The 16961-nt window shown below is 37.8% G+C and overlaps 4 protein-coding genes across 11 annotated transcripts; 2 read left to right on the top strand and 2 right to left on the bottom strand.

Annotated features, from left to right (window-relative positions):
• Positions 1-70: 70 nt before the first annotated feature.
• LOC136236152 (uncharacterized) lies at positions 71-6654 on the bottom strand. 2 transcript variants are annotated; one of them, XM_066026257.1, is made up of 7 exons: positions 6476-6654; positions 6268-6396; positions 2830-2980; positions 2647-2763; positions 2309-2424; positions 262-354; positions 71-207 (listed from the first exon to the last, which is right to left on the bottom strand). In XM_066026257.1, the coding sequence occupies exons 1-7, from the start codon at positions 6518-6520 to the stop codon at positions 121-123; spliced, it is 738 nt and encodes a 245-aa protein (XP_065882329.1). In that variant the 5' UTR covers positions 6521-6654; the 3' UTR covers positions 71-120. The 2 variants fall into 2 exon arrangements, with proteins under 2 accessions (XP_065882329.1, XP_065882330.1); XM_066026258.1 differs by having other exon boundaries at positions 2650-2763; positions 6476-6652.
• A 514-nt stretch (positions 6655-7168) lies between these two features.
• On the top strand, positions 7169-8101 carry LOC136236157 (uncharacterized). Its single transcript, XM_066026263.1, has 3 exons — positions 7169-7394; positions 7487-7638; positions 7772-8101. Exons 1-3 carry the CDS (start codon positions 7253-7255, stop codon positions 8015-8017), a joined length of 540 nt encoding a protein of 179 aa, XP_065882335.1. The 5' UTR covers positions 7169-7252; the 3' UTR covers positions 8018-8101.
• A 187-nt stretch (positions 8102-8288) lies between these two features.
• Positions 8289-12382, top strand: LOC136236144 (cilia- and flagella-associated protein 206-like). Of its 2 annotated transcripts, XM_066026242.1 has the most exons (16): positions 8289-8535; positions 8646-8736; positions 9288-9389; positions 9444-9530; positions 9638-9796; positions 9850-9942; positions 9995-10113; positions 10286-10405; positions 10460-10564; positions 10949-11035; positions 11086-11190; positions 11294-11436; positions 11481-11565; positions 11641-11778; positions 11827-11915; positions 12170-12382. In XM_066026242.1, the coding sequence occupies exons 1-16, from the start codon at positions 8344-8346 to the stop codon at positions 12315-12317; spliced, it is 1863 nt and encodes a 620-aa protein (XP_065882314.1). In that variant the 5' UTR covers positions 8289-8343; the 3' UTR covers positions 12318-12382. The 2 variants fall into 2 exon arrangements, with proteins under 2 accessions (XP_065882314.1, XP_065882313.1); XM_066026241.1 differs by having other exon boundaries at positions 11481-11778.
• LOC136236145 (uncharacterized) lies at positions 12339-16951 on the bottom strand. 6 transcript variants are annotated; one of them, XM_066026245.1, is made up of 7 exons: positions 16833-16951; positions 16711-16782; positions 15470-15811; positions 14071-14867; positions 13866-14027; positions 13482-13680; positions 12339-13430 (listed from the first exon to the last, which is right to left on the bottom strand). In XM_066026245.1, the coding sequence occupies exons 3-7, from the start codon at positions 15804-15806 to the stop codon at positions 13309-13311; spliced, it is 1617 nt and encodes a 538-aa protein (XP_065882317.1). In that variant the 5' UTR covers positions 15807-15811; positions 16711-16782; positions 16833-16951; the 3' UTR covers positions 12339-13308. The 6 variants fall into 6 exon arrangements, with proteins under 6 accessions (XP_065882317.1, XP_065882315.1, XP_065882318.1 ...); XM_066026243.1 differs by having other exon boundaries at positions 15470-16782; XM_066026246.1 differs by lacking the exon at positions 16711-16782 and having other exon boundaries at positions 15470-15816.
• Positions 16952-16961: the final 10 nt, after the last annotated feature.

Raw genomic sequence — 16961 nt, 5'->3', positions numbered from 1 at the left:
TTAGGATCAATGCATTTTACACACAAATATTATAGTTTCCTTTCAGGGGCAATGCCTCAGTTTTGGTATGCCACAAACATATAAAGTTTAAAGAAATCTCAGTTGCCACCATACATCCTCTCACAAATTTGTAGGAAAAATGAGCATGAGCTGTTGTGCTTTAAGCACACACACATAATGACTCACCCTTTGCAGCAAAATCACTGCCTAACAATATATGCACACAACACGTTAACACATAATCCATTAACAGTCACACACCTGCCAGTAGATGGAGCGTACTTCTTCATCAATGGCATACTTGCCACTCTCGTATCTTCTCATTACATATGCTGGGTCCTGGCTTACCACCTCCTAATGAACAGAACACAACCTTACTGAACTGCCATGTGTACGGTAACCTGACTGAAGTAGTGCTGAGCAGTTTTCGATATTTCATAAATGGTACGGTATTGTCAACTTGATATTGTGGTATGACTAAATTATTGGACAGTTGATGCTATTTTAAATCTTTGTAGTTCTAGAGTTACTGAGTTAGACCCTAATCACTTTCTAGACTAGAAAGCTGATTGTAGTATATACATATCCAAATGCATTCGTATGCCTTTCAAACCCTCTTTCAATGTTGACATTTTTACATTCAGTGTGTACTGTACACATACATGCTATTTATTTATTTATATTTGTTAATTGTAAAACTCAAAATATATGAGTATAGTACAATATCTAAAACATAATTAGAGATCTGAAGTCACTGAAGGTAATAGCAAGAAATAACAATCCTCCATTATTATTAACTCTTGGTAATGATACTGTCAATTTGTAACTTGTTTCACAAGTGAATTGATTGGGGGAAGAAATTGAATTAATAAGGATCAACTTGAGCTGATGGCCGGACAAATTTGATACTATTTCCAAGTGTAGTAGGTGTAATATAATTTGGCATTTTAGTTCAGCAAGTCCGTGTAAGATTTAAACAAAAAACATTAGTAATCGTAATTCTTCATGATAGCATTGTACTGATTTCATGTTTTTAATAGCTGATACACTACTTGTTCTTCTGTAATCTGAGACAATAAAGCATGCCACTTGGTTTTGAATAACTTAAAGTTTGTTAATATGGCATTTTGAGTGTGGTGTCCAAACTGTGGCAACATAATTAAAGATTGGTTTGATAAAATTATGTTGTAAGCATCCAGTTTCACTTGTTTATGGCAGGATTTCAGATTTCAACGAATAAAGGGGAGTGTGTGGTTTGCCTTTGGCATCAATGTGGTGTTTAAAAAGAAAGCTTAGAATCGAGTGCAACTCCCAAATATTTAGCTTCAGGGACTCCAGCAAGTTTGTGTCCGTGCAAAAAGTACTCAGATATCAATGGGTATTGTTTTAGAGTAATGGTTAATGCTGTACATTTACTAATGTTAATTTCATTTGCCATTTTTCATGTTCTCTGTGTGCACTTGTGTATACGATGATACGTTCATGTGCATATCTATGTGTGTATGATGTAGAATTATACAACATCCACTGAACCAAATGCTAGTAATGGTCAGCAATTTCTCTCAATCATGAAAACCACAGCAACAACAAAAACTATGCAAGTTGTGGAATCAAAATGATGCAATCTACTAAAGTGGTCACAAGAGTTTCCCTGCAGTGGGCATGTGCTTGCTTAGTTACATGTGATATACAGACTTCTATTAGAAGGAATGTATGAATGTCTACCCAAAACATAGTAATTCAGTCACATGTCGGAAGTCATCTACATATCAAGCCCTGACAATCCTGGTTCAGCCGTCTGTATAAATAATCCCTAATTTCCTGACAATTAGTAGCCTGTAAAGGGAAATCCCTGTAGCCCTGGGTAATCTCCTAATCACAAGCCAACACTCAGCGTAATGGGTACCACATGACATGTACTGTAGAAAACACAACATACAATAACAATGAAAGCAGCAGCAGCAGCAACAATGTGTACTCATGTGTGGCTCTGAGTACACATTGAAAGCAGCAACAGGACTTCTAAAACTCATATTTCATTCAAGAAAAGTGATACTGTATGTATGTTGCAGAGTCTTTTCAATTAAAAAATATGACATTCACAAACATGTATTTAGCTCAACGTTTTGTTCTATCCCATTGCATTCGGCGTACTGGACAATAAACAACAGCACATGGGAACTTCTAAAATGCTCCCAGCTGATGAGCATTTCTCTTGACACAAAAAATATTTTGAGAAAAGTGGGTGACAGAAAACAGATTTAGACAGACAGACAGACAGACAATGTTTACAAAGATGTTGTTTTACCTTCAGGTATTTAGCTTGTATAGTTGCATCGTCTGTTTCAGAGTTTGCCCTGTCTTCAAGCATGCGTAGTTTGTGCTCTGTAATGCTCCGATAGTATCCGGGAATAGTTCTCCATCCTATGGGGCAAAGCAAGCATGAATATTGTCTCCCTATACTGTGATACAGTGTAATAATAGTTCTAACAGGTCTCCCTATAGGATACTAACAGCTCTCCCTATAGGATACAGTGCAATAGTAGGCTTCAATAGAGGATACAAAGAATCTACATAGCTACAAACACATTTAGGACTACAGGGAAGGATATTTCCTACTGCTGGGAAAAGGGAAATTACACTAACTACCTCGTGATAATGATGATGGTGAATGCAAAATATGACGTTGATAGTTGAACGTTGAAAATTTCCTCCTGGGCGGCTGAAAACTGTGAAATGACATGGAGTGTATGCTTGTGGCTGCTGTAGGGAGAAAATACGATAGCTTAAAACATACTCTATGTACTACACACACGCACACGCACGCACATTTGTGTCTGATGCTTGAAAATGAAAATGGTTCCTCAAGTGCAGCACGTGGGTCAGACAAGACGGCACCAACATACGACCCTTGGATGATCTCTTTCCAAGAAGCTGACGTCAACGTACTCAACCCCAACATCTCCAATGTTTGATTGAGCTACACAACATGCAATAGAGAAATACACATTGATTGTTGACACACTTACAAACCACAAAACAAGTTGTTTTATTCCCCTGTGAAATAAATTCCACAGGAAGATGTCACTACAATAATCACATATATCCCTCCATCAGTAACTGACATCTGACTACTTAGTCAATAGACAACAGACCGATGGAACTGAGTAAGATTCTCAAGTTGACAACACACATTTACATGGCTGGCCTTTCAGTTGGTCACTAGTATACCACACAAATAGAGTTTTTCTTCTCTTATATATATATATATATATATATATATATATATATATATTTTTTTTAACATGATGCACACACAGTGTGTACAGTGCCAATGCAGCTAAGCTACATAAATTTATGATCACCATAACAACTGTATATATGTTGTGTTCAAACTGTTGAATGTGGAAAGCAGATATATACACTCTCTTAATTTCTGAGTAGTACATGTTGAAACTGTACCACCCACCGCAGACAGAATGACCATATTTGTAAAACTAAAGAACAATGAAGAAGTGACATGAATAGATGTCCTCCCTTGTAAGGAAAGCCTTCACCTGATCATCAGCTTTCACTTAAAACCACCCAGTTGGAAATTTTGTAAGATAGCAAAACAACTTTGATGGAACTTAATCAAAACAGGCACATGGAAAAGTGGACACCTTGATAATGTCAACATACAATGGAACCTGCACAATATTTGCTGGGGGACCAACAGAAAAGTGTCTTGGTTGTCAAGGTGTCCAGTGTACTAATTAAGGGATAACTTAACTACATGCATGTCTGAATTATTTCCTCAAGTGCCCACATTAGAGCAAATCAATAATGTACTTTTAGGATGTGGTCTGGATCCAGCTAAAGAAAATTTACATGACAGTGCTCCACAAAACATCTCAATATTAAAATTAATAGTTCCAAAAGAACTAAAGTCAAAACACTACTAAAAAGAGAACAAATGTCAACATTGCACATGATATAAATATAGCACAAGTAACTACCCAGGTTTGAAAACAGTAAATATGTATCTAGTCTAATACCATATAGCTAGCTGCAGTTTTCCACATAAACAAATTCATTGCCCATGGCTTCACAAGTTCCTGACTTCCTGTATGCATGTGTGGTGACGTATTAGTTAGCTTCCTTTACAAGAGGATACAGTGGGAAAGACAATTAGTACTTGCAGCCTTTCAACACCAACGCATTATACACCATACCACTGTACAGTACAAAGTTTGAACAGTGGTGCTAGAGTCATACTAAGAAAAGATTTGGTCAGTTCTTGAAAGAAGGGAGAGATGAAAAAAACATAGAAACCAACAACAAAAATTGTGGGAAAGTGGGCACTAATCATACATCACAGGGAGTGATGCTCACCAAACACATTTGATCATGCTATAATTTAGGCTTAGGAATGGTACAGTGTACTAACTAAAGTACATATTGACATAAGACACTTTAACCTGAATGTACAGTATACATACAAATACAAGGAAATAATTAAATTTTAAGTTTCAATTAGGGATCTTTAACTCCTACAGCTGTGACTGAATCTAAATGTCCACTGTACATCTACAGGTCTAGGTGACCTTTGTTTGATTACTATGATCCCTAGTCAAACTTGGAATTTTCCTTTGTTTACTTTTTGTAACATGACTAGTGAACCTGCACATACCACATCAGAAAGAAAGAGTGGCACCAGAACATACCATAAAAGCAATGTTGCATTTGGTTCGTGACAAGCAAAGCGACATTTCTAGCTAAGTTCAGTCCATTACACATTGTTATAAATGATAAACAGTATGAGAAGCACCTCTGTAATCAATCCAGACACTATACTGGACAGACTCCCATTATATCAGCAAAAACCCGACTTGTTCGCACAACTTCCAATTTAAAAAAAAAAAAAAAAAAAAATTTTCTCAGCAGTATCCAAGGAATGGATAACCAAAGTTTCAGCCTTCTGTGGTGGAATTATAGTGCTAGACAGTAGGAAGAGCAAGATAATCGATTTGTACAGTAACTACAGGTACTTACATTTGCAGCCATCCGTTTGCATTAGTCTACAATGTTGCAATTTAGCTTAAAATGTTCACCATGGATTAGAAAATCAACCAAGGTGTAGCATTAGCCCTGTAGTCACTTATGCATATGGGTATGAAGGCGGTTTAGTTGAAGAAATGACAACAATCTTGCTTACGTTTACCGCATTGTAAATAAACACACATCACACGCAAACTGTTGAGGCTACAGAAACGAAACAAAGATTTTTGAATTCTCCATGAGCAGGCGAATAAGATGGTGTATAGTTTTAATCAATTTGAGTCTTCCTTCTCCAAGTAATGGCCTGATAAAAATTTACGTATATTTCTTTGTAGCATGTGTAATTTCATGAATTTTTTAAATTTTGATTTTCTCAATATGCATGCTTGTACGAACAAGCCGGGTTTTGCGACGGTCACAAATGTCATAATTACATAGGGAAGCCATATCTTGTACTGACAACAAAAAGAAATGGGGCCAGTCAGGCCCAAGAAACAAAAAATCCAGTGGACTCATCCAAAGGTATTTAGTAAGTCAGTCAGTCAGTCAGTAAGTAAGTAGAACATTCCACAAAATAAACAAATTTTTTAAAATTTATAGCAACTGATTGGGTTGGGTTGCACTGAAGGCACTTTGGACTTGATTATACTCCTCATGAACGTAGAAACATTTATGATGGACTTATGGGGAAGTATATTAACACATGAAATATTCATACACCACGTGTAACTCAACTACAAGTGAACTAACTGGTTACAGATATGTAGGTAATTAGTGACGTGTACTAACTATCATCACATTCCAATTGTATTCTTGGTATTGAACATATCAATATCATCAAAAGTCCATAATACTATGGGGACTATTGATATCATATATCACTAGTGATGTTAGCCAATAATGGCCCAGCTATCCCATGTGCACGTGTGTGTGTGTAGACATTTAGCGTGACAAGTTGCTGTTACATTGCCTGTCCCTTTTTGTATGGAAGGTTTGTGTCACCTATAATATTAGGAAGCAAAAGGTGTGCAGTGTAGTGTGGGGGAGATCAAATGCTCAATTATCCACTTTGTGTGAAAATGATTTGAGGATCAAATGGGAGAAACTGATGGGTACTTCTGCCAAGGATCCAACCTTTAGTCAGACTAAGGAACCAAAACAAAGGTCCAAGGCTTGGCAACTGTGTCAATGTCAAAGTCTAGATCACAAGTACAAATGATAGTGTACCTTAGTGTCCACCTGTTCCATGGCTGGCTGACAACGATGGTATGACCTCATGAGGGAGGTTAGGCGGTGTCTGATATGTAGAGCATTGTTAACAGCAGTGACGCCTTCTGCTACCACTGACGGTGGTAACTGTATGGTAATAAAGGAACGTGTTTACAAGTCGTGTGCGGGCACTATTTAGACATGCTTGAATATTTCATTGTCTCACCAGTGGAGTTAGTCCATACGATGTAAAGGACGCGTTTGAAAACATTCTGTTCCGCCCGTGTTTTGTCTAGTACCGTCAACTTTGTCGTCTTCTATACATTTAGCATCGTTGTCCAGCACGTGTGTACGTGTACTATCTCCAGAGCGCATCCTTGGTACTAGCGCGTATACAAAGGAAAGTACAGAAAGTAACATGGTTCAGCAGTATAGTAGGCATGCGGTAAATTTGTGTGTGCGCAAGTGCAGCACACCACAGATATAAGGGGAGCATATATATCTATGGTGTATGGTGGGTAGAAGCATATGGCTATTGTATGGTTTGCTTGTGCCCTAGCCTGTCCTTATATATGATACTATACACTACTATTTCATCCCAGTACCACTGACCAATACTGTATCACAGAAACTCTGCATTCATTGCACTCAACTAATATGTTCTGTCTAGCTTGGTACTATAATAATTGCTAATGCACCTATCTGCCTATATCTGTGCTTGCCTGGTGCATCCAGGAAGGTTCCAGATACGTGCTATCTAGTATGTGATAAACATCCCTCTATATTAAATGGTTATTGGAGACATGCATCCATACCAATAACTGTAACATGATATATTATATGATGTGATAGAGGAAGTGGTCATTTAGAGGAAGCAGTCATGTGGCTTGCTTCGATCACTTTAAAAGAAGAGACACTTTTAGTCAAACCATATAGTCAGATATATAACAAGCTGTGGATATAGCTCTCCTATTGTACTTCAGTGTTTCATTTAATAGTCAGGATGGTAGCAATTATTGCAACTTATTATTTAGCTTTCATCGTTCATTCGCTAGTTGGGAATCCACGGTTTCTGGCAATTCAGGACACTAATGGTGAAAGGAGTTTCAAGACAGGTTGTCTTGCAACAGATCAGCATTGTACTGGTGAGTGGTCAGGGTATAGACAATATTAGTTAGTTAGTATTTAGCTATGCCTGCAAATGTGAGGCACATGTTTAATATTTATTTTCTTTTAGCAAAACTAGAGATCCACGTTGTTGGGATGGACTCCACAGTTCTTTCCATGACAACTAGAGATGTTATAATTAGTCACAATGATAAAGATAGTAACACTACTTATTATTTACGGACAGATCCATTTCAAGAGAGTGCACTGACAGAAACACACGTAAGTGTGAATGTTACTACATAAATTAAACCTTGCTCTACAAACTGAATTATGTGGGGCAAGGTACATAATAAGGGTTCATATATGTAATTATTGATCAATGAATTAAATTTGCACTCTTTGTTTATTTCAGGATTTAGAGAATGCAACCATGTTTCAAATGGCCACAAGTCCCATAGCACTGAGCAGTGTTAAGCTAGTGAGGTTCACAGATACTGCCACTAACAAAACACTCCAAGCTGTGCTACCTGAGCAAGACGACAATTGTGTAGTGGGGGATTTAGAAATGGTTGAGGAGAAAACCGATGCCTCACTGTTCAGAGTTTATGACCATTTTGCTCAAAATCACTTTGCCATTGACCCAGAATGTTGTGTATAATAATATATGTACTGTAAATGAATATTAGTTTTTATACATTTTTATACAAATGATTTTTAATACATGAAAAAATAACAACTGAAATGTTTTCTATTCCTGTGTGAGTATACTCATTTACAATAAAGATAATGTGGTGACTAACTAACATGGTTTCCTGTGTGGCTTAGTAACCAACCCACACCGCGGATGCTGAGACCATAGATAATAGAAGCTATTATCTATGCTGAGACCGATATCAATAGGCGCCACTCCCTTATTATAAGCGCTGTTCTTATTAGAGCGCAACCGTGTCACTATAGTTACAACGTACATGAAGAAATACAAACATGTCCAGCGTACAGGCAGAGAGTGTTATCAAGAGTATTATAAGAGAGATTAGTACGGAGTGTAACAGTCGAGGAGTAGAAGTGTCGGAGACTTTAATTGCCTTCACCGTAAAAGCTGCAGTACTCGACCCCGACAATGAGTTTAGTGTAGACAGAGCCTTGACCAAGACAGATGTACAGCACCTAATTCAGGTAGGAGGGAGAAGTCTAGTCTTAAGGCAATTCACAAGTGCAATTCTATAAAATTTAAACACTGAATGTCAGTGACTAATGCAGTGGACATGTTTTTATTGTACCCACAGTCTTGTGTTAAGAAGTTACAAGACTCCAGTTCACCATCACTGGATACAGTGAAGATGCAAGTGAACTTTGACATGAACTACACTTCAAGAGGTTGGTCTGTTGTAGGCATGGCAGGTAGACTAAATGTGTTACTAAAGCTGTTAATTGGTGAATCAGTTGCAATGGAAATCAGAAACTCTAAATTCTAGCAAGTCTGCAGTTTATATATCTTCTTGTTTGGATAACTGAGATTGTAACAAGCAACTACTCTAATAGTGCAATCACTAGAGTGTTCAGCAAAAATAAAATTAATTTTGATTTCCTGTTTCTCCTGGCGACAGAAATTTTGGCATGCATGTAGGTGGGGAATTCCTTGCACTCTTTTTATACAAGTGTATTTAGCCATTCCAGCTACACAAGTACAATAACACAAATATCTAGGAGCTGATTGCCACAGATACAATCTTTGCTAGGACAAAGGATTACATCATGTGGTGTTATTTCTCTCAAGTGAATTTTAGAATACGGTTTCAGAAATAATGGCTTGCTAGAAAAACTATGTGGGCAGTAGACAAGAAACAGGTTGGAGTAAGGTTTTTCTGACTAAAATGTATATACAATTGACCAAGCATCTACACAGAATATGTAAATTAATTGTTTAGCTGAATTCCTGGAGGAGCACAGAAGGATTCTTGAAACAAGACTTCAACCAATCACAAGAGAGATCACAGACTATCGTGCTAGGACAAGGGAAGAACTAGAAAGTAATCATCACCTGTTTCCAGTCAACATTAACATGTGGTTGTGTATTTCTGTAGCATTGTATAGGAAAATTGTGTCCTACATTCTCCTTCAGTCGGGACTTGGTTCTCCAACAGACATTGCTGTAGTCAGGGAAGCTACAGGTAAATTTGTGTAGTACACGGAGCATTTTTTTGCAGCAGAAATTAACAACTCTTGTATACATGCATTAATTTTACATACAGTGTGGTATTGTGTATTTCACACACAGCTGCTCTTCAGAGTGTGTTTCCTCAGACTGAATTGGGGACATTTATGATAATGTCAAAACCAGACAAAGAACGACAACTAAAGGAACTAACTAGTATTGTAACAGGTATAAGACTGTTTAACAGAAATTGTGGTAAAGGTGGTGAAGGGATTGATGATCGTAAGTGATATACAGCTAAACTGTAACAATGTAGTTATCCCTGTTAACTACAGTGCCGTCTGTACTGAAGGAAGCAATACAAACAGCAAGCCAGACAATAGAGGCTGAACTAGCTAAAACACTACAATGTGTTTTCAAGCTAACTGGTAAGTTTACAATGTGCTGGTACATAGTGATTAATATTGACTATCCGGCTAGCTATCCTGCTACATGTGATCAGCTCACCACACCAACCTCCCACCAGCCCCACCCCTTTGCTAATGAAGAATGCCATTATCAACTTACGACAACATCAGGCGTACATCAAAGTATTAATGGTACTGCATTTATACAATGAAATCTCACTTGTTAACCATTTCTTTAATAAAATCTACACCATTATACATGTTGAACAGGTCCCAAAACACAGTTACTATTGAAACCATGTTTTGGTCCTTATTAGTGAGATTTCACTATGTTATTAACTATCATCACCGTAAACTCGATTAGGGTGACATTTTAAACTGTGTCCATCAAGTAACTCAACTAGAGAAAGACTATGACAATAAGATGAGCCTATTAAAGGACACTGTACAATCTAAAACAGCAGTACCCACTGCACAAGTATATGTAAGTACAGAAATGATGTGGACACCATAGGTCACTCTACCCATCCCATTATAGCCTTTATTTGTGAGCTTGGCCAAGGTGTGGGGTGGTTATCAGGATAACGTCGTGATGTTAAGTGTGTTGAGTAATCTGTTGACTGGACTGAGACCTTTTGTGAAGGTGAGTAGAGTCTGTATAGCCATACAATGTATTCGGTTGATAGTGTGTGGTGAAAAACCTAAATTGTCTGTGACTGTTTTATTAGAGTGTATTGTTGTTGCAGCAGTGATTGTTATATTAGATGTTTCAATTCCTCAATCTAATTTCCAATAAAAGTATATCAATTAATAAATCACTTTTTAATATTTAAAAGCCTCTACTTCCAGTAAGCAGCTACTTGTATCGATAGGCCACCTCTCTAAAAAGACCCAACTTTTAAATTCTCAAAGTGAGAGATTTATATAGTAATTCACCAGTCACTAGCATTATCAAGGACAAAAATATTTGGCCCATGAGTAACCATCTTGGACATGTTCTACTCTGTTTGTTCTACTGTGCATACAGCAAGCTATTGCAGTGGGGGAACTTGAGTCACTACAGACGTTACTGAATGAAGTACAAGTACTAACTGATGAAGAAAGAATTACTCAAGTAAGACAACTGTTTTGTAAACACTGTTGTACACTTGTTATTACCAATAGACCACTGGTGCTGACTTCAAGGTTGATATTGCTAAACACAGAAAAGCAGAGTTCATATTTCCAGAAACCACTCAAAATTTTGACCAAATTTCAATTGAATTTAAGGTGTGTATTTGAAATTACTCAAATTTCTTAACTCTGTCATGTGACTTGTACAGATAGTGTATGGGCTCCAGTTAATTTGCTATCTGTTCATCATATTTTGTAGACCTTCTGTTGTTACTGTCTGGGAGCTCATGATCGCTACCTTCTACCAGCGAACACCTCTCTTGGGGTGCTCCATTACAAGGGCAGATACTTTACTTTCTCTTCGAGAGAAGCAGCAGATGCCTTTGCTGCTGACCCAGAAAAGTGTGCAGTTATGAGTATTAAATTTTTTTTAAATATTTTTTTAGGTACATTACTCTTGTAGTAACAGCAGCTAGGAGATCACCGGAATTAATCAACCTGTTATGTATGCATCACTATGTTGCATCTGGGGTGAGTGTGTGTGTGTGTGTGTGTGCGTGCGTGTACAGGTCACACATGATGACACACCAATGTATCTCTCCACAGTCTGATAGCAGTTTGATACATGCCCCAGTAACAAAAAGGGACAGTGGTACACAGACAGACACTCACTTCATGGAGTCTAACATTGTCAAGTCTTATGAGTGGAATGAATGGGAGCTGAGAAGAAAGGCCATCAAATTGGTAACTAAAACCTTATTGGTAAGGCTTCTGCTATATCACATCTTATAGACCAACCTACGGAACAAGATCACTCATTCAACACAAACTGACTTCAGCCACTACAAGAGAGACAACACCACACAAGTTTACCTCCCCAAGTAAGCCACACATCCAATAATCCTTGTAGTCACTAGTCATGTTGTATTAGTTGAAGAGAGAATTCCTGGTCCCAGGCTGTATGGCTCCTTAGGAACTTGCCTGGATTGCAAGTTATCTAGGGATCAAGTCACCACCTGGGTCTGGGATTTATCTCTGCATTTAACAAAACTTCACTGTCAAGACCCTGTCTCTGTGCTTTTTCAGAAGCAGGTCCCTAGTGGAGTAGTATTTACTAAACAACTTTCTCTTGCAGGGATAATGTAACACAGACAAAGAGAGATCATGGGACAAGTGTACCAGCTCCCTCAGTTTATCTTGCCGGGCTAAGAGGGAAGGATATTCCTTATGATAAAGTGGACCTCACATTGGATATCAACACTCATAATACAATCACTGACTAGCGCACACACAACATTACACAATTTCATTACTTTATATAATAAGTGAAGCATATGACCACTAATAATTCAGTAAGCACAGTCACATGTCAATCTTGTAACTGGATAATAGTTAGGGCGTAGCTATAAGTGTGGATATCAACTCCCACCACAAATTACTACTTGACGAGACACAAGTTAAACCACACACATCGCACCCAACTAGAGGTTGGTGTATAAAAGTGTTCAACATCTCTAGTCATTCCATTTCAAGACTCAAAGACAATCCAAGGTTCTCAAGACGAAATGATGATTCTTCAAACATTCATCCTTGTTCTCAGTTTGAGTGCTACAGTGGTAAGCCAAACTACATGTATGCATATATAGCTATTGACCATATTTGTAGTTTGCTAGCGGATGCCCGAATCTAGATCTTTTAGGTGAGTCATAATTTGTAGCCTTCACACATCATTAATTCCTGCAGGTTCCAGTGAAGTGGAAAATCTAATTGATCTGATCCAAGAAGCTAAAGACAACGGGTTACGTGTGGTGAATGTTGATGAAGACAAGGGAGAAATAGACACTAGAGAATTTGAGGAGTGTGACAATGAAAATGACATCGTCTTCACCCCCAATGAGTACATCTCTCCACCTATCTTCACCAAGGTCTGTGGTGGTTCTTGTGGCTTCAGTGAGGGCTGTGCAGTGATAGAACAGGAGACAAGATATGAGACAGTCCTTGTGTACCGAAAAGTGTATGGGTACTTTGTTCCTAACTGTGAAACCATCGCCTTCCAAAAACACAAGGATTGTGAGTGCCAGGTGGAATAAACTAGCACCACTGCAAGAATCACAGCTAACTGATACTGCAAAACTTGTTGTATTATTTTTTTTCACAAATAGAGCACAGAAAGTAATAGAGGCTACCTTAGAATTATTTCTCCAATCAATTCAGTAGCTCACTGAGTTGTCTCTGTTGTTTCTTTGAACAGTCCATTCTATCTTGAAATATAGGCTAGTCATTATCTTCCTGATTGCTTGCTGTAAAGGAAGTTTGTTGTTGGATAAACCTCCACTCCAGTTGAAACCGCTCTCCATACATGACACCTTCCGATGATGACATCATTGTCTGCAGGTCTGTAGTATTTATGTAAAAACAGTATATAACTGCTTGCCAAGTTAACTTACTTTCAATGGCAGTAGTTTGTTCCACTGGTACCGTACGCGTTAGGAGAATATACTGGTTGTGACAGCTCCCCTGTAATCGTACCACACAATTAGGAAATGTCTGTCCACTTCCTAATGCCTGTACATGGATGAACAGCTGAGGAAGTGTCACTTTGAAAATGTCCATATAAGCAATTCCATCAATATCAGACTTGCTAATCTATAAGAATATATTTTAATCAATGTGTGTTATTTCTTTAAGTCGTGTACAAAATGCACAATTTAAAACTTGACAAGGGCTCAAACAGCAAAGAGTTAAATGGAGTGCAAAGAGTAAATGTAAAATCTAGTTATTTCCTTGCACAAATGCAGAAATAATAGCCCAATGTTACATCTTAGGCTCACCTTGTAATCTTCATAAGTATTCAATTTCCAGCCATAAGAAGTGAGATCTGGAGCACACAATGACAACATGGGTTGATCATGTTCTGCACATGATTCAAACCCAAAGGGAATGTAATCCACTTCCCATACTGAAGGATCAATATTTCCATTGTTAATCATTTCCTAAACTCACAAATATAAAGCTGGCAGGCATGTAAGGGTTTACCTGGAGTGCATGCTCCTCATGTCCTGCTGGAACACATAGCAAACTAGCATTCCATTCATTACCACTTCTATCTATTGGTAGAAGCAAGCATCCAACGTAATTTATACCCTGTAGATCAATTGATTGCTGCCTAGAACTGCTCTGTATCTCAATCATGTATATACAAAGACGATTGAGCAACATCCAGTGGTCATATTCTGGTATTTCAAGCACAAAATCACATAAATTTTCATGTACAGTCCAACAGAGTTTTACTGAGCTGCCCTCATATCCGCAGAAGTGTGCATACAGTTTGGGCAATGATAGAGCTGAAAACACACACTCTTCAATCTCTTCCACTTGTTTCCTGGTAATAGCTAAGTGTCTTGTATAAACAATGACATATTGTGACTGAGTAGGTAGTGTACTAAATGAAACAGATGGGATGGATATAGAGCATGTCACTCTTCTATACTCTGTGATGATGCACTGGGTGCGATGATATAGCTGTGGGTCCTCTGTTGCAATACTGCTTTTAAAGACAGCTTCCAGTAGCTCCACATTATCAACGGAGACATATTTGTGATTAACCAAGTTATCTAATATGTCTGGAATGTTGTTTACAGAATTATACAAATTTTCTGGTATTTTTACCCCTTTGCTTGACACATGGTAAAACTTTAGTGAAAGCTTAAAACGTTTCAGTAAGTCACCATCAGGGTCATAAAGTGCACTGCTGATTTGCACTAACAAGCTGAGAAAATGTTCATTTACCATTCTAGCCGGAAGATCTGGGACATCTGAATTGGCATCACTACCTGGATACACAGCATAAATATTTAATGCCTGTGTCATTATCCTCATCTCTAATGCATGCTTTATAATTGTTTAGCTGCATGTAAGATACAGAGCTTTAACACCAAAGATATACAAATTCCCAGATGCATAGCCCCTTGCATCTTTCAAGGTTGAGATATTTTGATAGAGCAGTCATATACTCTAATGAAACAGCCAAATGTATCATTAAATATCAATAACCACCTATTTTCCCACATCTGGTTTAGAGACGGAAAACAAGCATTACAATAATGATGGCCTTAGAGTGTGTCAATTATGAAAGTGTCTGCCATATGAAACACATAAAAGGGTTCCAACACCCTAGTTACCCTTCTGCTTTTGTTTATGTACACAGCCAATAAAAAATTATGCTTAACACTTAGTCCTTCATTCCCTTCCTCTGTCATAAAAGTTGTGCATTCACGTAATCAATCAAATTTAGTGCAGCTACCTAACAACTGATGCAGGTGATGACGGGAAACAAGGAATAAAGTAATGATGGCTTAACCAAGTTAATTGATATAACACACAAGTATAGTGCTTACTACAGTTCACTCAGTAAAACTCATGACATATTATTTACCTCTTGGAACCAAGGCAGTTCTGCATTGTTGGAGATGTTCTTTTATACATTCAGCTAATGATTTCTCAGCATTATCACCATGCTCTGTCATTGTTCTAACCAAAGACGACAACACATCAGTGTTTCCTGCTCTGATGGGACCATTCAGTAGTTCCAACAGCTTAATGGCCTTGTCTTTATCAGTGATGGCAGCATTAACTCGTTGTGAATCATCAACATCAATCACTTTATCACTTATTAAATATCGTAGTACATGACCAACTTTTAGTGTATCAGCTAGCTCGGCAAACTTATCCAGAAATATGGTGTGTTCAACAGGTGGGTTAGCAACCGCCATTTAGCCTGCAATGAAATGAGTATACAGTAGTGGAAACCGGCTCTCTTAACAAACTCCCTGAATTACTTAGGATACTTTACTTAAGGATTGTTTTGTTTCTGTGTTTACCCTCCAGTGCCTAACTGGCAAAATTGATAATAAAAGATACCCCAAATTAAGGATACAATAGAAAAAACCTCCATAACAAGGACAAAGGTTTACAGATCTGACTCCATATATTATTTATTTATTTATTTACCCTCCAGGGACCTGCGAGAAGGCTACTGAAAGCTTAATGTAGCGGGGAGTCAGAAACATGTTACCAAGAGTAAATTTACTGATACAGGTGGAACCTCGCTACAACTGTAATAAAGAGGTTTTCCTCTTTCAGAGGTTAAAATGGCTCCTCAGATACTTGCCTAGACTGCAAACTGTTTGTGGATCAAGTCACCACCTTGTCTGTTTGTTTTCTTCTTCTTCACTGAGAGTTTTAATTAGTAACATGTTTCTGACTACCTGCTACACAAGCTTTCAGTATAGCCTTCTTGCAGGTCCCTGGAGGGTAAATGAATAAATAAAATGTATCATTGGGAGTCAGGCCTGTTGGGACCAAAACCTTAGTTAATATAGAGACTGATTTTTCGTTCTATTGTGAATTAATTCAGAGTATTTTTGTCATCAATTTTATCAGTTAGGCACTGGAGGGTGACAGAAGGTAGAGTACTAGCCTAGGAGACCTAATCAAAAAAAACCTTTTAAGAAAAATATTCCTAGGTGAAATTATAATATTTACTCTTGATAAAATATACCTCCTAATTATAGAATTACACACGAAATCTTAAATATTCGTTAAAGATACCGGCAGGCTAGAACTGATGGAGGAACTGATGGACAGAAAGCAACAACTGAAACGCTCTATACTAACCATTTAGTTGAATCACACTCGATGAGACACTCGAAACTGCAGTAAATTAACTTGGATTGCGGGCAATCTAGCCTTTAGGAACATCTAGCTAAAACATACTAGATGCACAATTATTTACTAACCTTCAAACAACAACGGATATGATACAAATCACAAATACTTCCAAGTCAGAGGTCGGTTTTTCCGTGTGGGAAGCCCTACTACATGCCACTCCTCAGTATAGAAATAGGAATACCGCATAATTCCGTAAA

Source organism: Dysidea avara, chromosome 10 (assembly GCF_963678975.1).
Source record: "Dysidea avara chromosome 10, odDysAvar1.4, whole genome shotgun sequence".
Lineage (NCBI taxonomy): Eukaryota > Metazoa > Porifera > Demospongiae > Dictyoceratida > Dysideidae > Dysidea > Dysidea avara.
Note: the sequence above shows the minus strand (reverse complement) of the source record. Positions and strands in the feature narration are given on the sequence as shown.